This window comes from Sabethes cyaneus, chromosome 1, assembly GCF_943734655.1.
Source record: "Sabethes cyaneus chromosome 1, idSabCyanKW18_F2, whole genome shotgun sequence".
NCBI lineage: Eukaryota > Metazoa > Arthropoda > Insecta > Diptera > Culicidae > Sabethes > Sabethes cyaneus.
Window position 1 is genome coordinate 329,855 of NC_071353.1, and position 21,145 is coordinate 350,999.

The window sequence follows — 21,145 nt, forward strand, 5'->3', positions numbered from 1 at the left end:
AAGCGCAAGCACAAGTCGAAGTCCCCTGCGAGATTCGAATGGGTCCGACGATCCACCCGAGATTCTCACACAGCACTTGATCCCATTCATCGTAACCATGATAAGTCTAGTAAGTTTACCCGGGAAGCCGTTTTCGTTTAAAATTTTCCATAGCTCTTGTCGGTTTACGCTATCATATGCGGCTTTGAAATCGATAAACAGGTGATGCGTGGGGACTCGGAATTAGCGGCACTTCTGGAGGATATGCCGCAGAGTGAAGATTTGGTACGTACGGTCTATAGACCGACCCTCCATGAAGTCGGCCTGGTAATTTCCCACAAATCTATTGGCTATTGGTGAAAGTCGATGGAAGATGACTTGGGACAGCACTTTGTAGGCGGCATTCAGGATAGTGATCGCTCGGTAGTTCTCAGAATCCAGCTTATCGCCTTTCTTGTAGATAGAGTAGATAACTTCGTTTTCCCACTCCTTCGGTAGTCGTTCCGTGTCTCAAATTTTGACAATCAGTTGATGCAGACAGCTGGCCAACTTGTCCGGGCCCGTTTTAATAAGTTCCGCTCCAATGCCATCCTTTCCCGCAGCTTTGTTGTTCTTCAGCCGCTGGATGGCTTCTTTAACTTCCCTTATCGATGGGGGTGGCACATCTTCGTTGCTTGCTACACCAATGTGGTCACTTCTTCCGCTATCATGGTCTTCCGCCTGCACGCCATTCAGGTGTTCATCGTAATGCTGCTTCCACCTTTCGATCACCGCACGGTCGTTAGTCAAGATACCTCCATCTTTATCTCTGCACATTTCGGCCCGAGGCATAAAGCCTTTGCGAGATTCGTTGAGTCTCTGATAAAACTTCCGTGTGTCGTGAAAGCGGCACAGCTGCTCGAATTCTTCGCACTCCTCCTTCTCTTGATGACGCTTCTTCTCCTTGAAGAGTCGGGTTTGCTGTCTCCGCTTCTGTTTGTATCGCTCCACATTCTGAAGGATGGCTTTACACAGCATTTGTACCCGCGCTGCGTTCTTCTCAGCCAATATCTGCTGGAATACATCGTCAAACCATTCGTTGGGTCGATTCGGTGCCACACGGCCTAGGACTTTCTTCGCTACGCTGTTAATGGCTGTTTTCACGGCATTCTAACAGTCCTCAAGAGGGGCTTCTTACAGTTCACCCTCTTCCGACAACGCGGTTTCGAGAGAAACGCATAGTTTTCGGCGACATCCGGTTGCTTCAGTCGCGCTAGCTTACTCCGTGGCAGGCGCCGGTATCGTATGTTGTTCACAACAGATAGTTTTTGACGTATCCTTACCATCGCTAGATAGAGATCCGAATCAATGTTAGCGCCCGGATAGGTTCTGACGTCGATAATGTCTCCTCAGTTTGTTTGGTTGGAATTAAAATTGTGATAAATTTTCAGGTAGTGAAAGAAAATTGGTTTAGTCTGTCAGAATGGAATTTTTGTGTACCTTCTTGATAAAAAGAAGTAGAATTGTTAAACATTAATAGTCGTTTAATTCCTGGAATAAGCAAATGTTAATGGATGCTCATGCATACACAAACACTTTAAGAACGTCGCGAACATGCAATGCTTTACTTTACCAATGTTATTATTTCTCAACGTATCCAGTCAGCTGAATTGTTTTCTCAATCAAACTTTTATGCGTCAAGTCGTAACCTTAGAACTCGAAAAATATTTATGGAGAATTCTCATATAATAAATTACGCGAAAAATGAACCCGTCAATAGTATGATGCGTCTTGATAACCAAAATTACAAATAAATTGACCTTACAATGCCCACAATCCAAATTAAAAAGCGATTTAGCCATAGGAATAATGTATAGTATATAAGCAAATATTGTAAGATTGGAACATCATTATTATTATATGTAGTCCACTTATGCTTGACGAATGAATATAAATAAATAAAGTAAGTATGGAGTACTACCACCAGCACCAAGCGTACGCAGATATTTTCTCTGGGTGCTGTGTTTTCAAACCTTTCGAAGCTTAGGGTTTCTCTCTTTTTCTCTTTTCAACTTTGAAAAAAATCTTCCTGTATGATATCCTATGTAGAAAAAACTGAAAACACCAGCTGCATGCATTTTGTTTTTTCTGTTTTGAAGGAATGATTAGGATGTTCATAATGAAAACGGAAAGGTATAAAAATCAGGTAGAATATGCGAGCTTTGAGCGAAAGAAACATGTGGTGAAAAATAATTCAATCGCATATTTACAGGTCGATACTTTACGTGAGATACTGGTTATCGGATCATCTGCATGACAGTTAATTCACCTGCCTGACAAATAACGCATGCTCAAACCACTAATGTTATTATTAAAGTTATATTTGAGAATTAGATTTTTCAAGAATACGAAAGCATGAATTGATTCTAAGCTATTTTTTTAAATAAAAGGACCCGGTATGAAAAAATAAGCAAAAAAGTAAAGCCATGGGTATAGTAGTATAAATGCCCTTAAGAACTTGACCCTTCTGTATCGACAGACTTCGCAACCGGTTATTAGAGTAAGTACAGGAATACTACGGGGAACGGAGCTAGTGAAAAGATTTGTTTGACTCAATAGCGGCACCGCCCAGTCGAGATTCGAACCCACGAAGACTGGCTTGTTAGACCATCATCGTACCCCGGAGCTAACTGGGCGGGCGGGAAAAAATAAGTAACTTTACCCTATTGCTTGATTTCACTCACTTATTGAATTAAGTTGAAAACAGCCTTCATTTTGTTTACTTGTTACCAATCAACAGACCCAGATGGTCCTAATTCATGCCATAGTGAGTAGTGCCAAATTTGGATGTATTTACCATAATAATTAGATATGAAATATTCAATATTGAAATGAAAAGTCAAAGAATTTCATCAATAAACATTCCACTAAAACTAATAGCAAACGAATAGTGTCTGTGTTATAACGGTTTTCATAAAGTTTAGGCGAGTGTATTAAAAGTTACACTAATGTGAATCGCCTCCCGTCTTAACCCATTTCTCCTGATTTGCAATAATTACAGAAAATTCCAAAAGTATTTTTCCGATTTTATCAGATATCGCGTATTCAACAAATTTATCACTCTTGACCAACCATCGTACACTTTTGTATAAAAATACAAATTTTCTAAAATATTTTCCGGAATATTTTCTATGTTAGTGGAAAACTTAAAAGAAAAATAAGAAAAGCAATGTTTTATTTCTGTCAATTCCTAATTACCTAAAAATTGCTTAAAAATGTTTTTTTTGTTTTTCCTGAGACCTGAGTCCGTTACCATCTCCAAACTTTCCGCTACATCTATCTTCCGCGCAGAAAGCAATAATAAAACCATTTCATGTACATAAAACTCGACTACAAAACTTTTCCGAAACACTGGTAAAAATGGTCAGAGAAAATACTGTGCAGAAGCTTATCAGTAGTGTTAAGATAAAAGTTAGAGAGCTTGTCTACTCTACGAAAAAAGTGCAACTTAACTTAAAAATTGAAAGAAAACACAATTATGAAAAGAATAAAATAATTTAAAAAGAATACACTGAAGTCGCTTTTTACGCGGTTTTTACGTGACTATTTTTACGCGAATTTCGGAATTAACGCGGTTTTTACGCGAATTTCGGAATTTACGTGGTTTTTACGAGATTTTCGGAATTTACGCGGATGTGCTCAAAACGTCTATATTTTCGCGTAGTGTTGAAATCCACAAAGTTTTTTACGCGAAATTTTTGGTTTTTTACGCGAATTTTGGAATTTACGCGGTTTTTTTAAGCGAATTTCGGAATTTACGCGATTTTTTACGCGAATTTTGGAATTTACGCGGTTTGTTTTTACGCGATTTTCGGAATTTACGCGGTTTTTTACGCGATTTTCTTGAGAGAAAACAAAAGTTTCGTCCTTAGCTTGACAAAAAAAAACATTGAGCTACGAACATGATAAGCCTTATGAAGCGTTTGTTCCACTTTTTATTTTTTCGACCAGACTAAATAAAATAAACTAAATAAAATAAAAGACTCAAAAAAAATTTTTTTAAAACAATTGATTCCTTACATAAAGAATGCCCTTCCTTGAAAACGCTGACACTGAAATCAGATACAGCATTACCTACTATTTCATATCTATGACCGACTACCAAGCGCCAAATAATTTTGTTATAAAGTGGCTCCAATAAACAAGTGTAGTTTCAGAAAATCCATTCTGTCACCTTCTATATGCATTGTGCGCAGTAAAATGCAGATTCTTCTACTGAGTGAATATTAAAGCTGTATAAATAGAATTTTAAACACCGGAGTGCACACTCGTTTATGCCGTTTAAGCCAAATGAGAAACATATCGCTGAAGCTATGTCATCAAGCATGCTATTATAAATAAATAGCGTGGTAACTATTCCACGGGATTATGATAATTGCTCCTACTATTTAAAATACCGGCGCCGAGTTGGGTTTCCATGTCACCATAGCATATGCAAACTCAAGAACATAGTTATAAAACCGTTTAAGCAGAGCAAGCACAGGAATAGAAAACAGCCTTTGCGATCGAAACCATAAAAAGCTAATATGATCTATAGGATGAATATGAATCCAAATATTCCACAGACATGGCGACACTTCTCGTGCTTTCATCTGAAAGTTACTTGTTATTCAAAGTTTGCGAAATTTCAAATCATTATATTTCAATGTAGAGGGATGTAGAAGGATGCTCAGATTCGTGTATTAGCCTGAATGACATCCTTTTGCGTTCAAACAATGGGATTTATTCCATTTTTTTATGCCAATGGAGATTGTAAAAAACAATCGCAGTAACACATAGGTACAATAGAATAAAAATGCTACTCGAAAAATTCTTTCACATGCCTGTGCTCGGTCGCTCGACGAACCAGACGTTATGCTCTAAGTAGGTCAGGTCAAGTAACTAGAAGATAATAATAAGCGTAAACGACAAACAAAAATCGCCAATAGCATTTATTCTGTTTATTTTAGTAATTAAATATACAACACTACCCTCCTTTTCTTGAGTACGTATAACAATGATTTTTTTTGCTCAGATAAAGAGTCCAAATATAGCGCAAAACTCTTTACAGCCAATCGATGTCGCCGGCTCTGCCATGAGGCCAATGATTGATTGATTGGCCGTTGGCGACCTAATGGCGTCAGTCTGAGAGTACTGTCTCTAATTGAGTGTTTGCTTCACGGCTCTGTAAAAGCAATGCTTAAAATATAAGTACTTTCGAAATCAAACTGAGAGATATTTATGTTTTAATAATTGGTAACGCAAAATACAACAATATTTTTCTGCGTGTGATATGATGACTATTGTCATTGATAATTATTAAAATATCTCATTTCTTTTGTGGAGGATTTCAAACCGCGGCTTGCGGTTTGCCTCACCGCTATTGCGTAACAAAACAACTATCAAATATACAATTTGTATATGTATATAATAGCGTCTCAGATCACACGTTATTTTCATGGAATAATACTTGTAATGGTCGGATAATCGGAAAAAATTGGCCTAATTGTTTCGAGAGAAAATTTGTTGAAAATTTTGATTTGTTCGATAGTCGGATGTAGTCACTTTGCTTGTGTTATTTCCGTGCGACCATATCATCTGTCTACCTTTCGTTTTAACCCACTTCTCCGAGAAAGTTCATGGCAATAATTAGCTTTGATCAAGGGGTTATACACAGTTGGGAGACCTAAAAACATATTATAATTTAAAAACCTAAAATTAAAAAAGAAGAAAACTTATCCAATTTAATTCTACTATGTATATTTTATTCACGACAGATACGTATTTCGCCTACGACTTGCAGGCTTCCTCAGTGTCTGTTTTCGAACTATAATTGTAAAAATAGTTTTTCAAATAGCTGCTGCAGTTCGTCTCCTGGAACACTTCTAAAACAGGGCGTCTTGCGTTGTGCATGATATCTATGGACTAAACCATAGGAAATTTAAAAGAACAAAAAGAATTTAGTAGGTAATTAAATATTTTAATTGATTGACAGAATACGCGAAATAATTTTTCGCAGTATGACAGTTTTTGCATAGATTATACTCTTAAATGTTGTTTAGTATGTTTAGAAAACTTGTGTTAAAATTTGAACTGGGTCGGTTCTAACGTCTTCGACAAGCTTTGAAAACACAGTTTTGTGAGAAACACGTAATCGTAGTTTCACACTCCTACAATCGCTCTGATACGTTTTTACAAATGTTCATGTAACGTCGTAAATAATTGACGAACTAGCATGAAATTTTCTGTATGCAATGTATGCGATTTTAACGCTATTGTTGCATTTGAAATGATTTTTAGCCCAGATTATCGCTGTATCAAATATGGAAAATATTGTGGAAACCTATTTCGAGATAGAGTTTTCCTGGATTGTCGATAGTTTTTTTTATATTTTTACCGTATAAAAAGGTAATGAATTTTTGTAACAAACGATATCCGAGGAAACCAAGAAATTTCCATTCCATTTTCTAGGAAAATTTGTAAACTCCTATTTTTTGAATATTGTTGTACATCATAGGTCCATAAACGACGTCGAAGTACAAAATACAATCAAATTCTTGGACTTTTCAGCCTTCTGGGTTGACCGTAATACCAAGATATAACGCAACTTTATTTTTATTCGTTACGTTATACCGTTATGTTATATTAGTCACGCAGCTAAGCACAATGTGATTTCTTTTTTCTTGTTTATTGAGCTATATGCTTTAATTAATGCTTGTGGGATATAATATTTATCAAACACAAGGTATTTGTCACAAAGCAAGACAATTGCATTCGTTATACGAGAAGCTTTTTAAAGAAAAAAAACGAATTTTCCGATTCAATTACAGTATCAATAGTTGCGCTAATATTACTCAATTAAGTTTGGCGTTCCTTTAACGTATGACGTCTATAGTTCGTCGAATTAATCGCGTCAACTCAGAGGCGCTATCGCTGGATGATATTGTAGCAGCCATCAAGAGTATGAAATCCAATAGAGCGCCAGGGAAAGACTGTATTTCAGCCGAAATGCTCAAAGCTGATCCATCTTTGTCAGCCCAGATGATGCATCAGCTTTTCAGCAATATATGGGAAACCGCAACTTTTCCGGTGGACTGTATGCAGGGCATATTGGTCAAAGTCCCTAAGAAAGGAGACCTAACTGAATGCGGTAACTGGCGTGGCATCACGTTGCTCTGTATTACTCTCAAAGTACTCTGTAAGGTAATCCTCGACCGGATCCAGGCGTAAGGTAATCCTCAACACTCTCCGGCGGCAGCAAGCTGCAAGCGCATTATATTGGAGCAGATCAACGAATTCCAGGACTCTCTTCTGCTGGTGTTCGTTGATTTCGAAAAGGCGTTCGACCGACTCAACCACGAAAACATCTGGGGCGCACTTAGGCGTAGAGGAGTTCCAGATAAGCTAGTCCATCTCAATGTAGCAACTCAGTACGAGGCGTTCTCGTGCAAGGTTTTGCACGACGGCGCGGCCTCTTGTCCGACCCCACAAGGGTTACTGCTGGCGTGAGACAGGGCTGCATTTTATCACCGCTTCGGTTTCTCATCGTTATGGATGAGATATTAGTTGGAGCAATTGACAGTAGACCAAATCGAGGATTGGCTTGGAATCCTCTAACGATGGAGCAGCTAAATGACCTCGACCTAGCCGACGACATTGTCTTGCTCGCACAACGCCGAAACGATATGCAGAGCAAGTTAGACGACCTCTCCGAGAGCTTCCAGACAGCAGGTCCCACAGTCAATGTAGCGAAAACTAAGTTTATGGTAGTGAACACTGACAATTCCACCAACTTCACAGTAGCGGGACAACAAGTTGAGCAGGAATTTTCATAAAATTTCTTTTATTGATTAAAGAAATTTTAGATTATAAATATTTTATAAAATGATTTTTTAATATCTCATATACTACTACATTTGTTATTCAATACCTTAACAATACTAAAATATGTTATTCTAAACTCTAAATACAGTCATGTTATTCGTTTGCTATTCAAATAACACAAGTAGTTATTCTTTTGGCCTTAAAGGAGTAAAATTTTGATATTATTTATTGTTATTTTACCAACTATGTCAGCCAAAACAAGACTAAATTTTGATATGAGTTATTCGATTTTCAATAACACATCTTGATATTATTTTGCACTTCGCTCCTGCTCGGGTATGCCTGCGAATAGTGGCGCGTCTCAGTGGAAACAACGCAAAAACTCCAGGTATTTATTAAGGTGAAACGGTACTGAATCCAACATGGCCGGACATCCTATATCCTCACAAGGACGCCATTGTTCCGGCCATGTTAGGATTCAGTACCGTATCACCTTAACCGGTGCCTGCGATATATGATTCGTGCCTGGTGGCCTGATAACTGGATATCCAATGAGGAACTCCATCGTCGATGTCATCAACGGACGATAGCCATCGAAATTCGTGAACGTAGTTGGAAATGGAGCGGACACACCTTGAGGAAAGGAGCGAACGAGGTTTGCAGAGAAGCACTGGACTGCAATCCACAAGGACAGCGTAGAAAAGGCAGACCCAGAGGCACATGGCGACGCAGCCTAGCCAACGACATCCGGGCTGTAGACGAGAACCTGTCCTGGCGACTGGTAAAAGCCATGGCGAGTAACCGTCAGCAGTGGAGATCTCTGATTTCATCCCTTAGTTCTGCCGGACCGGCGGACGTGGACACATAAGTAAGTAAGTAAGTTCCTTTAATTGTGTTATTCCGTATACATTGCTCAGTTGCTAGGTGAAAAAACATTGTAGCGCAAGTATAAAAATGAGTGCCTATAGTTGTGCGCTTCAACTGCGCCTATAATTGAGTTAGATTTTAGAAAATCAGCAATTTAGCAAATAATGCTTTTTGAATGGTATAGTCTAACTACCAATACTCCTAAGAACTTGTTTTATATAATGAACGTAATTGTTTTATTTAAAATGCCACGGTGACGAAAATATGCATTAAAAATGAATAGTAGCGCAACTATTGGTACTACTACAACTATTGGATAAACTATCCTACAATTATATTGAAGTATAAACGATTGTTTATATTTGAACAAAATTTATTGCAAATAAAAGGGGATCTTTTCAAAACATTAACTTTTAATGATGATTTTCATTTTAATGATTTTAATAATATCACTTGTGGCTGGAAATATACATTGAGAATTGCGCAGAAACGATGCGTGTGTAAAGGTTTTGGTAATTGAAATTTGAAATTCTATATAACGGAATTATATATCATCATATCATTTAAAAAATTACAATGGTTTTTGCACAGTAGAAAGGCGAAGTCGCACCACACAAGGAAGATAAATTTAATTTTTTTTATTAGTTTTCTGATTTAAAAAAAATACGATACATCGAGGTCAAAAAATGTTAAATCGAGTTACGTTATATCGAAGCTGCATTAAATAGAGTTTGTTTTACATCGAGATATAACAGTATTTAGTATGTGTAAACGTTGTTACAATTCGTCCCTAGTTTTTTAAAATGTGCTATATGTGTTTAACAACTATTGTATTTCTGTACTAGTAATTGTTTTTTTTTTTTTTGTATGGGCTTATCACTTTGACCACAACATTATTGATCTATTGTAATGTTGCCCGGGTGTATGCTGTATTCTGCACTGCATTTCTGTGCTTAATAATTGTTAGTAGTATAGTTTAATATTCACTGTAAATTGAAACCCATGCCAACCCACTTCTCGGTTGACGTCGGGATACGATACTGGGTCAACATACCAGTTGTCGTATGCTTAAACGTTGACTGGCTCCGGCTGTTACAATCTGTATATTGATTACATAACTTTAGGGGACCACATATTATTAATGGCAAGGCATCTCTGTCGATTTTTGTTGAGTTTCCCTTTAAAGTCAGGGAAATTGGCTTTTATATACTAGCAGGGTCCAGCGAAGTCTACCAAGTGTTAAGCAAACCATATTGTACGTAAATAATGCATTGTAATGTACATTTCACAATAAGTTGGATAGTAACTATAAATAAAAATTAAATATACTTTTTATAGTTTTAGGCGGCAGAGACAATAATGTTCTATATGGAAGCATCACGGGAAGTTACAATTAGGCGATAATTATTTTGAGTGAGAGTTGGAATTGGAATATGAGATACGGCGAACGCAGGTAATTCCGATCAATTCCTAATTTCGATCGCTCAACTAAAGCAGCCGATTTTTAAAAGATTGAATTAAAATTCATAGTTCAAGGGCAAGCTTTGATCATGAGGATTCTCATAACTAAGGTTGAATAAAAATCTTCTAAAAATCGACTACTTTAGTTGTGTGATCGGAATTAGGAGCTGATCGCTTCACGGTACATACATCTTTAAAATTATTTAACAGAACTAGTGACCATTGACCATGCGATAAGTAATCAAATACATCTAAGGCCCAAAAGAGTATTTACCCGAGTAGCACGCTTTAGGTCCATTTAGTTGAAGCAACCGAATTAAAACTGAAATTAGGCATATTTCGGTTACCACATCAACTTTGTAAAAGCCGTGGTGGTAGGGTATCAAACCTCCATCATCTTTCCGTCTATAACTATCATATCTATTACTCTTTCTCACCACTATATTCAATGACTACTCTCCCTATCTAGCATCATATCTAGCAGCATCAACAGGATTTATTTGACCCCTGCGGTTAGTATTCCGTGATGCGAATCTATTCCCTCTCTTGGCGTAATATGGACAGTGATTTGTCACTGGAGACCTGATCCTAGGCTCCCCTTAAGACCCAAACAGAATGCTGCTTCAACGCGTCTGTCAGCGTTATTCTGACAGTTTTCCCATGTGTTAACTGTCAAATTGACGCTGATGGAAGCGTTGACGCAGCATTCTGTATGGCCTATTATACATTCAAAAAGGAAAATGGAATGAACATTTTTTTCACATTCCTTTATATAACATTTAAAATACAAGTGCAATCCTCTTTAAATTTAATAATTAAGGGTTTGAAAGTCTCTCCTTTCATGTTCAATCAATTTCGTACAAATCGGTTAAGAAACATATACCTATTCAATCCTAATTTTTGAACTAAAGTTCGGTTCGGTTGTCAGAGTGATTCCGTACCTTTAAACTACATATTTATATACTGGAAAGGCCGAAAGGCTTTTTTTTAATGAAAACTAAAAAGCTCGGAGGTTGCTCAACACACTCGCTGCCAAAGTATCCCCGAATTCTTGGTTGCTTGTTGGTTATAATTCTATAACTATTGAATAGTTATAGAGGACGACGCAGTGAGAATGCGTAGTCAATGACTGAAGGGAAGTAAGTCGAAACGTCCGCTGAAAGCATCACAGTTTTTATTTTCATCGAAAAAATCAACGAAGGTGATATATAAAATTCCCGGTGACAAACTCGAACAATAAAAATAAACACCAAAAGTGTTTGAAAGGTATTTTTTATTGTTCAAAATGACTTTCTTTAACATTTCATCAAATTAATGATGTTCAGTTTAAGCTAATATCTACTACTTCTAACAAAAATCAATATGATCGAAATATTTGAAAATACATGACTGATTGACATTATGAAAAATGTAAAATATTTACCAATAAAAAGCAGTAGCGCAATCCGAAAATCCATGATTTGCTTCTAATTCATGAGATTTCTCACCAGATGATCACGTAGCTCCTTCGCTCGTTGTCAGAGTATTCAGCTGTCCTTACAACTTCCGTCAATGGTATTTAGAACCCTTAAAAAATGCAGTCAGTTGATTTTCAATTCTTAACCAGACTTTGGAAACACCCCTCGAAAGAAATGGTGTTTCTTCTCTTCTTCGGAAATGTATTTTTGATGAGAAGCGAATTGTTTTTATTGATTTTTTCCTGCTTTGCTACTCACTTGGCACTCGCTCTCAAAGCTCTTTTTTCGCTATCGGTATTGTCGCTGGCAAAGTAGGATTTGCTGCGGAATTTGCGCTTGTTAATTTCTGCGATAGGTTATCGATATACTTATTCGCTCATAAGTACAATATTCATTGACTACCAGCAACACATACACGTTATAGAGAAAAAAAACTTCGATAGACTTTCCATTATTTCCTGAAAACTTTCCAACATCGCTATCCGGCCACTGCAGGACTTCTGCCCACACAGATTGTGTCGCGTGTCAGACGTTCGCCTACTCTTCCCTGGTTACTTCCAATGGGTATACGCTCACTCGATTTCCTTCCAAATCATCTCTTAGCAATTAGGAACAGGAAAACTACGCTATTGACATTTTTACAATATTGCTGCCAATTTTTTACATCTTCATGTTAAAGCGGTGACCCAGAGCTTCTTCACTGCACCAACTTACGCTACTTCTATAGATTTTTTTCAGGCCAGAAACACACGAACTAAACTTCTCTGGCTTTTTCAATTTTTTTTTTCCTTTTCAATGCTTCCTTTTCTTGCTTGCGTTCTCGATGCAAAACTGGAAATTATTTCACTCTTTACTCAACATTTTAACTTTCTTTCACAGCTAAAGGCAGGCAGCTTTTATCACTCAAAATGAATACGAAAGAAAACTATTAGTATCGTAATCCTTGGGATACGTCTCCGCCTAACTCGACAGATAACACTTCTTTTCTGAACATTTCCCAAGCTGACACGCACATACTTTCTGATTCTTTTTCTCTCGTGATGCAAGAATCATGACGGACAAGAGGACTGGGCGTCAAGAGTGGGGTGTTATGTTATTATGCTGCCACCCGCCCTGTTCGTAACTCACACTTTGTTGCTACTGCTGTTGATATTGTTAGTTACTATGCCTAATAAGGGTATGGACGCACGCGGACCGACGAAAAGTAGCACGTTCACTAGCGACAACGTTTTTAACTCAACTGAGAACAGGAATTTCTTCGCTTGCATAAGCGAAACGCTACACAGTTGTTTGAACGAACAAAACTGACAGCATGTGCTCAGCTCATTCGCCATTGCAGAATTCGTTGTGACGACTAGATCGAGAAAGCGAGAGCGAAGGTGAGCTAAGAGCATAAACATAACCTACACATTCTTCGTCTTTACGGATGCTGCATGTGGTTGTGTAGGGCTTGTATCACATATTCGTCTACAAAATGTTAGTTTTATACGGCAAAATATGCGCTTCACTGTGAGTTAAAGTATCGGAAATGTGGTACATGGAGAAAATTTATTCATGCTATACATCACTGATGGTTATCCTGACGGCGGCCGTGCACGGCGTATGTGGTCCACTGGCCCACAGATGATTTGATAATGGAGACTTAAGGATATTTGAGAAATGATAAAAATTGTTAGTAAAGTTGTTAATGAAGGCTCGCATGACGCTTATACTGCCAGGCTCCATTGATATACATTATGCAAATACACGCTATCATAAAAAATATTCAGTTTAATATTTCTGTTGAATATAATATGTATTATCAATTGGTAACGTCTTTCTAATACTTGACTCTTCTTCATCGATAGCCTCCGCTGCCGGCTCTTAGAGTACAGCACAATTACCGGGCTAGTGCAAAATTCTAGACTCATCCTAGCCAAGATTCTATCATACGAAGACTGCTTTATTAGACCAGCATGGTACCTCAAATCTAACTGGGCGATTGGTAGTATCACATATGTTTCATAAATTTGTGATACAATTCAAATGTACGTCGTCGATTTCCAATATAACATACCTATGTAATCGGTTAAATCTAAAAACATTGCCAATTCACTGACCACCAAAAACAACAGGGTCAGTGCTGCCACAAATACAGATATTTGTGCATACATAAATTTTGGACCCATCAATTATTTCAGTTGCTGTGATTTCTGGCTCTACTAGTGTTCCTGAATTTTAGAGTACTCCATAAACTATTTATGTTATTTAAAAGATTAGACCGGGAAAACGGCAGGGTCTTAAATTTATGTATGCACAAAGATCTGAATGTGTGGCAGACCCTAATGTCGGAAGTAGTGCGCTGTATAGCGCAGTATTTTCGGAAGTTTAATTTTGTGCTAGAGAAACAATAGGTATAGGTATGTATATAAAATATAATATAAAGAAGGTAGGTAGGGTAGTTGATCCAATAGTTGTAGTAGTACCTATAGTTGCTCTAATATTCATTAATAATGCAGCACCGTAGCGTTTTAAATGGAACAACTACTTTTATTATAACTAGCTGACCCGACAAACTTCGTATTGCCACAAATTAATCTCGAGTTTCGCAAGTTTCTGAGGAGGATGGGTGTTTTAATATACAAATTTTTCTCACAGTAAAATAGAAAACAACTCCCCCTATTGCTTAACCTGATAAAATAATGCGGATAGCATTTAAATATTCGCCATCATTACACACGATTTCGCCGAATACCATTTTGCGGAACACCAATTCTCGGTTGACCATAACGCGGAATATAGAGTTTCGCAGAATACCATTTCGCGGGACGTACAATTTCACGGAAAATTTTTTCATAGAAAGTACCATTTCGCAGGGGTGACCCAACTGAAGGAAAGTAATAGAGGTCAGTAGATCTAGGAAAATAAATAAACCTAGATAGATGTAATCTCTACGAGGGGAAAAAATTTTTGCCCCCAGTCGTCGTATGTTCGAATCTCGGCTAGGCGGTGCTGCTAGAGTCAGTAGGATTTTTGCACTAGCCCCGTAACTGTCTTGTACTCTAATTGAAGGCCGTGAAGTCTGGCGATAAAGAAGGGTCAAGTCTTAGAACGACGTTTAAGCCCACTGTTTTTACTACTGTTTTTACTACATCTTTTAAAATTTAAGCAATATTTGCTAAAATACCGATGTTCTAAAACCAAACACTACTACAGGCGCAGCTGAAAGGCGCTCATTTCTATAGTTGGGCTACCCGTTTTTTCATCTAGCAACTTAGCAACGTCTATGAAATAACACAATTAAAGGAACATCAAATCAATGAAAGGAACTTTGGTACAATCCAATTAAATAGGAAAATTCATTTTTTTATAAGTGCGTCTAATTCTGCGCACCGCATATTGCACTCACATATTTTCCTAGTGGTGTTGTGTTGGGTGTATTCCATCGGGCCCTGCTCCAAGCGAATGTGTGTGTGTGTGTGTGTGTGTGTGTGTGTGTGTGTGTGTATGTGTGTGTGTGTGTGTGTGTGTGTGTGTGTGTGTGTGTGTGTGTGTGTGTGTGTGTGTGTGTGTGTGTGTGTGTGTGTGTGTGTGTGTGTGTGTGTGTGTGTGTGTGTGTGTGTGTGTGTGTGTGTGTGTGTGTGTGTGTGTGTGTGTGTGTGTGTGTGTGTGTGTGTGTGTGTGTGTGTGTGTGTGTGTGTGTGTGTGTGTGTGTGTGTGTGTGTGTGTGTGTGTGTGTGTGTGTGTGTGTGTGTGTGTGTGTGTGTGTGTGTGTGTGTGTGTGTGTGTGTGTGTGTGTGTGTGTGTGTGTGTGTGTGTGTGTGTGCAGGAGGGTGGGTGGTCGGCTCTACGACAAGTTTTGCGGGGCTTTCTCGCTCTATTCTGTGTATTTGTTAGAGTACTGAATACTAAGACTGGCCATGGTAACTCAGTAGCTCGTGAGTACTAGAGTTCTGAATTGAGAGACTGGCCATGTCACTCAAAAACTCACATCATTAAACCAACGACACTCACTGATTACGTGAAACGTGTGTCGCTGGTTTAATGATAACAAGTTCTCGCGAGCTACTGAGTTGCCATGGCCAGTCTTTCAATTCAGAACTCTAATGGTCATGTGCTCCCGTTACTTTTCTGTACAGAACCTGTACTTTTATTTGTGATGGTTCTGTTTTAATTCAAAATTTAACGTCGTTTAAGTGCCTTGTCGGGAGTCCATAATCTCTATTGGTTTCATTTACAGAGCCGACAAGGCACTTAAAAATCGCTAAATTTTGAATCAAAACAGAGAGTACCATCACAAATAACGGTAAGTAAAGTAAACGGGAAATGAGTCGTCCTTGAGTCTGTAAATTTCAAAAAGTATTTTTTGTTTTAAATAAAAATTCTGTCCAAGAAAATGTAATTCAAGAGTTCAGATTGACATTTCTAAAAACAGAACTCTAGTTTTGGGTCCAAAAACTGCTTCCGAGATTGGGCTTTCTAACGAAAAGTTAATGACTACTCATTTCTCCTTAATAGCTTCTTTAGGTGATGCTCCTATTAACCAAATTCACAGCTGGAGAAGCTGTCAGTAAAACTTCTGAGACATTTAAATAATCATGGACGAAGGACGAGTAATAAATTGGCACTCTTGTGAAGGTATAATTTCTTGATTTAGTTGTATCGAGATGTAAACAAAGTTCCTGAATTCCAGACAATTAAAAAGAATAATTTTCTAATTATTAGTGTTGAACGTTGGGCTTGTAGGTGTTGCCGAATTAGGAGTTTTGACTTTACACGTTTGCTCCTGATGTTGTAATATTGTTTGCGGAATCAGTAGCTTCGCGTTCAACGCTACATGTCGATCCTGATGCTTTGTTGCTGCGTTCCGATTCTCGGATTTCCCAGAATTTACCTCAAAACTGCCAGTTACCATGTGGTTGTGCGATGAGCGAGCGAGCGATTGTGACTGAGAAAAACAATTCAAATCTTCGGATGCATGAATAACGGTTGGATCTAAGTCAATCAAATCTTTTGCTTCCGGCAATTGCAGTTCTTCCTCGGCAACAAGTCCAGATCGGTTTATCAAAGCAACAGGCATGACTTCAGGAACAATTGACTTGTTTTCTATTTGATTACTTGATTGCCTAACTTGATCTCCAAATAAAAATAACCTGCTCTTTGTTTTATAGTGAGAACGTTTATGTCTGTTCATAGTCGAACTGTGATAAAAGTTTTTATTACACAGATCACATTTGTAAGGCTTCTCTCCTAAAAGATCAAAATATGCAATAATTATCGCATTTATTAGAAGCAATTGAATTTTTACCAGAATGAATGCGTTTGTGTACTTTAAGGGCTCCACTTTGCGAAAAACTTTTCCCACATAAATCGCACTGAAAAGGAATTGCGTCATTACTGTGTAGACGCTGGTGGCGTCGTAGATTAGAAAGCTGTTTAAATATTCTTCCACAAATGTCACACTTTATTGAATTAGGATTCCGATGGTTGTATTCATGTTCTACCAATTGCATGGCACTCTTAAATCGCAAATCACAGAAATCACACTGTGTCTCTTCGATAACGGCAGAATGTTCGCTGAGGACATGATCTTGTAAATCACAATACTTGTCAAAAACAACTACACAAAACCGACATTTGCACTCCACATTGATCTTTGGCGGATTGCATTGCATGATATGTTCCTTCAGCAGAGGTTTAATTCGAAAGCTTTGGAAACAAAATTCGCACGCGAACGGACGTTCTCCACTGTGAATTCGACGGTGCTCAATAAGCCTTATTGTTTCTTTAAATCCACGACCGCAAATTTCACATTTGTATGGCGCATTCTGCAGATGCGTTCTTTCGTGTTGTAGTAAACATGATGATTTACTAAAAATTTTACCGCAAACCTTGCAGATGTATTGGATCTTTCCTGTGTGAATATTTTCATGCCTCCGAAGCGTGCTTAACAAAGAGTACGAATTTCCACAATAACCACATTCGTATCGTTTCATGCCATCTACTATTATTATCTTCGTTGAAATACGCTCACTTTCGATTTTTGCAACAGCTTCCTCGTCCGCCTGTTTTTCCTGAGTATGGGTCCGTTCGTGAGCTTGGCAAGCTCCTACTGAGATGAATCTTTCATTACAATATACACATTTGATAGGCTTTTCGGGCTCCTCGTGAGAAGCCAAATGCTTATTTAATAGACGGACGGACGTGATAACTGACGAATCTTTACACTGTTCACACGAATAGGGTACTTTATCGACATGAATACTTAAATGAGCATTGAGAGCTTCTTTCGAGTCACACGGTTTGGAATCACATAAGAAACACTTATTCCTTCTATTTAAAAACGACTCATCGCTGGTAATTTTTCTTTCGTGATTTCGCTCATGGCGTTCAAGATTAAATTTAGCAGCAAATCGCTTATTGCAATAACGACAAATAAATCGACGATTTGCATTTCTGACGGTATCGTTTTCTAAATCAACCTTATGGAAGCGTCTTTGATGAGCCGTTCTATAAATTCTCAACGAAAAACGCGCTTCGCAGTAATAACACTTATGGGGTTTAGTTAAGTCATGCATTCCAAAGTGTCGGTTCAATGAACAAAGGCTTTTGGCTTCACTAGAGGCACATTGGACACAGCGAAATGGAAGCATGCTGGCATGATTTTTCTGCAAGTGACGTTTTAAAATGGTTCTTGTTGGCAATTTAAGAATGCAAATATTACATTTTGGTTCCGGATGATTTGTGTTGTTTGATTCACTAAATCTCCAATCGTCTACTAAACCATTACTATCATCTGAATCCATGCTATTTCTGCTAGTATTCTTATGTATTTTTATGTCAATCTTATTGGATTTCCGCTTTCTGGCTCTGATTCGGGCGGCCAATGGAACTTCATCTTCATCCTCGCTTTTCAATGAAGGCTCAACAGACTGGATATTACTATTGCCTATTACATTTTTATTAATTTCATCCGATGGAATTTGCAAAACGTTCGCGATCGTCGTAACAGAAATATCGGTATCATTACATTGCTCATCTTCCGGTTCACTTTTAATTTCCACTGGTATCGTTTGCACATTCGTTCTAATTATAGGAGCAACCATTGAAACCGACACAGCACCATTTTCCGGAAGAAGATTTCCAACCGGTGGGTGATCCTCGTCGCTGTCATCTTCCCGTTTAACTATATAGATCTCTTCTATTGCATTACTAGCTGAAATAACTTGCCTATAAGGTATACAACGTTTAGTCAGTATCACAAAAGATTACATTAAAAAATACAAACCTTAAAAGCATGTTTTCATGTGACTTAGTACTTAATGCTAGTGGTTGGCAAAATATTTCAAAAGTTTAATTATTTAACAGATGCAAGACGGCTAAGGAAATATTTTTAAGGCCCGTTTTCCGACTGACCTTTGCTTAACAAATTATTTCTACACAGACACACTGTTTTTACTACGCAGAGTTGCCAGATTCGTAACAATAACATTTTTGTAATGTATCTGTTTAATATAATTTAGTCAATTTAGCTGAAAGTACACTGAAAGCAATAAAACTATCGTTAAAAACAAACGCAAATGAAAGTATCCAAAAATAAAAATAAAAATAAATTTTACACGATTACGCTCTTCGAGCCTGGAACTCTCACTCAGTTTGTTTACATTCGCTGAAACATTGACCATAGTAATTGTTACCATATCAGGATGTAAAATTAAGAGGACACACTAGTAAATTTTAGTTAAAAAGATTATATACGTTACTACCGGTGTTATCCCAATGCATAAGAAAAAAAACATAATCGTAGTCCAAATTAGTGGACATTGAAAGGTGGTAAAAATATTTGAGAACGTGTTACCACATGGTACTTGTACCACAGAGAACAGACATCCATTCAGGAACAAATTTTTCGGGAATTCTTGGATAAAATTTCAAATTAAAATCACCTAATATGCTAGCGTCACCACCACTATAGTTTCCCAACTAAATGATTCTTTTGATTTGCACACTGACAACCTTTGGCTCCTCTGGCGCTAGTATATATGGACTAAAAGCGTTATGCTAGCGCCAGAAGCTAGCTGTTGTGAGTTTATTGTAGAATTGTATGCGCCTTCAGCGACATCATCACTATAGTTTCCCAACTAATTTGACATAAGTTTTATCCAAGTGGGGACCTTTCGCTTGGATGTCTGTTCTCTGTGCTTGTACGAGAATCATGGTAAATTTAAAGAGCTTTTTCATGGTACTAGCGTTTTCAAAAACATGGTATAAGATACCATAGAGATTGCTGCTATTTACCGCACGCACACTTCACCGCGTATACGCATATACGTAGTTTGGTAGTATTTGTAATTTTTTTTTCGAAGCGATAATTTTTACCTGACGCACACAAACCACTAATAGAGCTTTATGACAGCTCATGCACCCACACAAGCGAACACCGAAATACGTGTGTATACATGTTGTTTGCCTCATATTGGGGAACAGCTGACGCTGGAGGAGTAAATCTAAAAGTAGCGATTATTAAGGCCCAGACACAATGAATACGGATTTTACTACGTTGCGGAAATTTGACAGTTTTTCCATAGGTTTTCTGTCAAATATCCGCAACGTAGTAAAATCCGTATGCATTGTGTTTGGGCCTTTATAGTTGTGTTGCTCCGTTTATCACACTGCAGAGCACATATGTCGACCAACATTTGAAAGGGGCGGATAAGCCAATTGTCAAACAGAACGGGTGAGAGTTATTTTTTGCTGGAGCAGCATAGGAAAATGAACTCTCACTCGTTCTGTTTGACAGTTGGCTTATCCGCCCTTTTCAAATGTTAGTCGACATATTTTGGTCAAATTTATCATCCTGTTTCCGATTCAAGCACACAATTTGAAAATTTGCTGGTATTTAAGCCAGCGGAATACGAAAATAATTCTGTACCTTGGTAAGCTTTTCAAAATCCAAAATGCAGGAGTAATGTTAAAAAAAACACACTTTATTTTCATAGAACTAGTCATTTTCAATACCCGCCAATGATTATTTTTCGTAAAAACCTGCACATTTTACCTAGAGTGACTATATACAGAGTGGCGACAATGTCAAAATTGGAATGATAATTATCTGTCAGTGTCATTCCAATCGAGCAGACGACCTTTCCAACGCGTATGCAGGAAAGAGAAAGAAAAACCTTGGAAAAACCGCATTGCATACATTTGGGATGACTTGTCGCCACTCTGTATATAGTCACTCTAATTTTACCATAATTTCAAATTTAATTTCATAAATCAGGGATGCCAATTCACCTGGTTTTCTATCCGCCGAACTATCCAGCTTTTTACGCGCTATAATGATGGCCGCTATAAATTGTGTTCGTAATATGCGAACAATCTTTTTGACAACTCTGCATACATCAAATCTGGCATTTTCTCTTGCAACACTACCGTGCTCTTTCTTTCCTTTACGTCAAAGAAGGAGAGCAAAAATGTGCGAAATGTAAACAAAACTATTGCTCTTCTTCTTTTGCGTAAACGAAAGAAAGAGCAACACTGCCGTACATGAGAAGAGTGCC

General features: G+C 37.8%; 2 protein-coding genes across 3 annotated transcripts in view; both read right to left on the bottom strand.

Annotated features, from left to right (window-relative positions):
* The window catches only part of LOC128740512 (transmembrane protein 132E), a 28,822-nt gene extending 16,002 nt beyond the window's left edge, over positions 1-12,820 (bottom strand). Inside the window, exons 1-2 of one of the 2 annotated variants that reach the window (XM_053836058.1) lie at positions 11,865-12,820; positions 11,573-11,715 (exon numbers count right to left, since the gene is read on the bottom strand). In XM_053836058.1, the coding sequence (XP_053692033.1) occupies positions 11,573-11,606 (34 nt within the window). In that variant the 5' untranslated portion in view covers positions 11,607-11,715; positions 11,865-12,820. The remainder of the gene's footprint in view (positions 1-11,572; positions 11,716-11,864) is intronic. The other variant, XM_053836066.1, reaches the window with a different exon arrangement.
* Positions 12,821-16,252: 3,432 nt separating this feature from the next.
* LOC128732927 (zinc finger protein 678-like) lies at positions 16,253-18,983 on the bottom strand. Its single transcript, XM_053826397.1, has 3 exons — positions 18,874-18,983; positions 16,894-18,815; positions 16,253-16,835 (listed from the first exon to the last, which is right to left on the bottom strand). The coding sequence occupies exons 1-3, from the start codon at positions 18,882-18,884 to the stop codon at positions 16,300-16,302; spliced, it is 2,469 nt and encodes an 822-aa protein (XP_053682372.1). The 5' UTR covers positions 18,885-18,983; the 3' UTR covers positions 16,253-16,299.
* Positions 18,984-21,145: the final 2,162 nt, after the last annotated feature.